General features: G+C 44.8%; 1 protein-coding gene across 1 annotated transcript in view; it reads left to right on the forward strand.

Moving 5' to 3' along the window:
- The first annotated feature begins 651 nt into the window (after positions 1 to 651).
- EPS8L2 (EPS8-like 2) overlaps positions 652 to 1918 on the forward strand; it is a 117096-nt gene continuing 115829 nt past the window's right edge. Inside the window, exon 1 of the mRNA XM_015416556.1 lies at positions 652 to 711. Within this exon, the coding sequence (XP_015272042.1) occupies positions 668 to 711 (44 nt within the window). The 5' untranslated portion in view covers positions 652 to 667. The remainder of the gene's footprint in view (positions 712 to 1918) is intronic.

A 1918-nucleotide genomic window follows, 5' to 3' on the forward strand; every position in this document is an offset into this window, starting at 1 on the left:
ATGTTAATCATCAGTCAAGGGTTGCATCTACATGGGGATGCAAAAATGTTCCCATACTGCAGCTGCTGCAAATAGGGCACGAATGGGCAGAGATGGTGTCCACAAATTTGCCCCCCTTCTTGCTCCAACTCACTGCCGCCGCCGCCCCTCCTCTTCTCTTCCTTTTCTCCATTGTGCCTACACAAGCAGCAGCGGTCTGGGAACCCCCTCTTTCTCTAGTAAATAATGCTGTAGCATTGCAGTAGGCAGGGGTCATTTCATAGAAAAAGAAGAAGAAGAGGAGGAGGAGGAGATTGGATTTATACCCCGCCCTTCACTTGGAGTCTACGAGCGGCTTACAAACTCCTTTCCCTTCCCCTCCCCACAACAGACACCCTGTGAGGTGGGTGGGACTGAGAGAACTCTGACACAAACTGCTCTTTCAGGAACAGCTGTGCCGGAGCTTGTGACTGACCCAAGGTCACATTCATCCAGCAGGTACAAGTGGAGGGGTGGGGAATCAAACCCGGTTCTCCCAGATTAGAGTCCACACACTTAACCACTACACCAAAAGCTTACAAAGTATCCAAGTAAGCAATGAATCGGGCGAATGAAACCTTGAATGTTGTGCATTCTCTAAACAGTTAACCTGTTCCTATCTTTTACAGGTGGATGTGTTGGAAGCAGAATGAGCCAGAAAGGATCTACCAGCAGTCATCCTGGCTCTGCCAAGTAAGACCCTTAATGATGCCCCCCTCCCAGCCACCTCCAGTTTTTTAAATTGTTCTAATTAATTCATTACAACCCAAAGGGTATAATACCTTACCTTTTAGCCTCGGACCCTTACCCTGCCTGGTCCACACAAATTCTTCATAAGTTAAATCAGACTGGCCTGTTGCCAGAAGATCTCTTCTATGGAAGCCTATACAAGGCAAGAACAGCTGTCGCGGAGAGGCTTCGTGATATTGAATTGCAAAACGAAGAAGCTTCGCTACCCAAGAACTTTAGAAATCTAAAATCTCGGCCTAATTTTACTGCTGCCCCTTGTTTATTTAACATTACCCACGAGCAGGGTTCCCTCTAAGCTGAGTTAGTGTGAGCTAGCTCACAGTTTTTTAGCCTCCAGCCCACACATTTTTGTCTTAGCTCAGGAAGGATGGCTCCAGAGCAAACTTAATTTATGCAGTAGCCAAATCGCTCACTCACAACTTTAATGCCAGGGTGGCCAAAGTATTTGAGCTTCAGTTTCATTATCTGGCCTTCCAGGGAACAGTCAGGGTTGATTTCTTTTAGGATTGACTGATTTGATCTTCTTGCAGTCCAAGGGACTCTCAAGAGTCTTCTCCAGCTACTGCAAGGTAAATTCGCTTGAGTTCCAATGCATGAACATAGATGCCCATGTATGGCTAGTATGGTGGAATCAGTTACTCATGTCCTCCTGTTCTGCAGATTCTATCAGGAAGAACGAGATCCTTCTGTCTAGATTTCGCCCTCTGCAGCCTTATCTTGACTTTAAGCCAGAAGTCCTTTGTAAATTCCTCTTAGAAGACGTTCAGAGCTCAGTGACGTAACGCTGTGGCGAAATTTTGTTGCTTAGCTATTAGGAAACGTAAACTTATTTTCGCTGAAAAAAATTGTATGAGTCTCTTATTGACATCATTTTACTAATTGCATTCATTTTCTCTTGTTAATGTTTTTATACGATTCCTTTGTTATTACTGTTTTAATCCTCCTTACATCAGAATTGTACTGTTTTGCTGGCTCTTGCCAGATAAATTAGATTGAATTGTTCTAATTTCTCCCCCAAAGGAAGTGCTCCACAGCTACATAGCGATTACATTTCGGAGGCCAGGAGGCATATAGAGCTGTATAGTAGGTGGTGCTGCCTGTAGTGTGTGTGTGTGTGTGTGTGTGTGTGTGTGTGTAAAGTGCCACCACG

The sequence above is a fragment of the Gekko japonicus genome, unplaced genomic scaffold (assembly GCF_001447785.1).
Source record: "Gekko japonicus isolate JY-2015 unplaced genomic scaffold, Gekko_japonicus_V1.1 scaffold3199, whole genome shotgun sequence".
Classification (NCBI taxonomy): Eukaryota; Metazoa; Chordata; class Lepidosauria; order Squamata; family Gekkonidae; genus Gekko; species Gekko japonicus.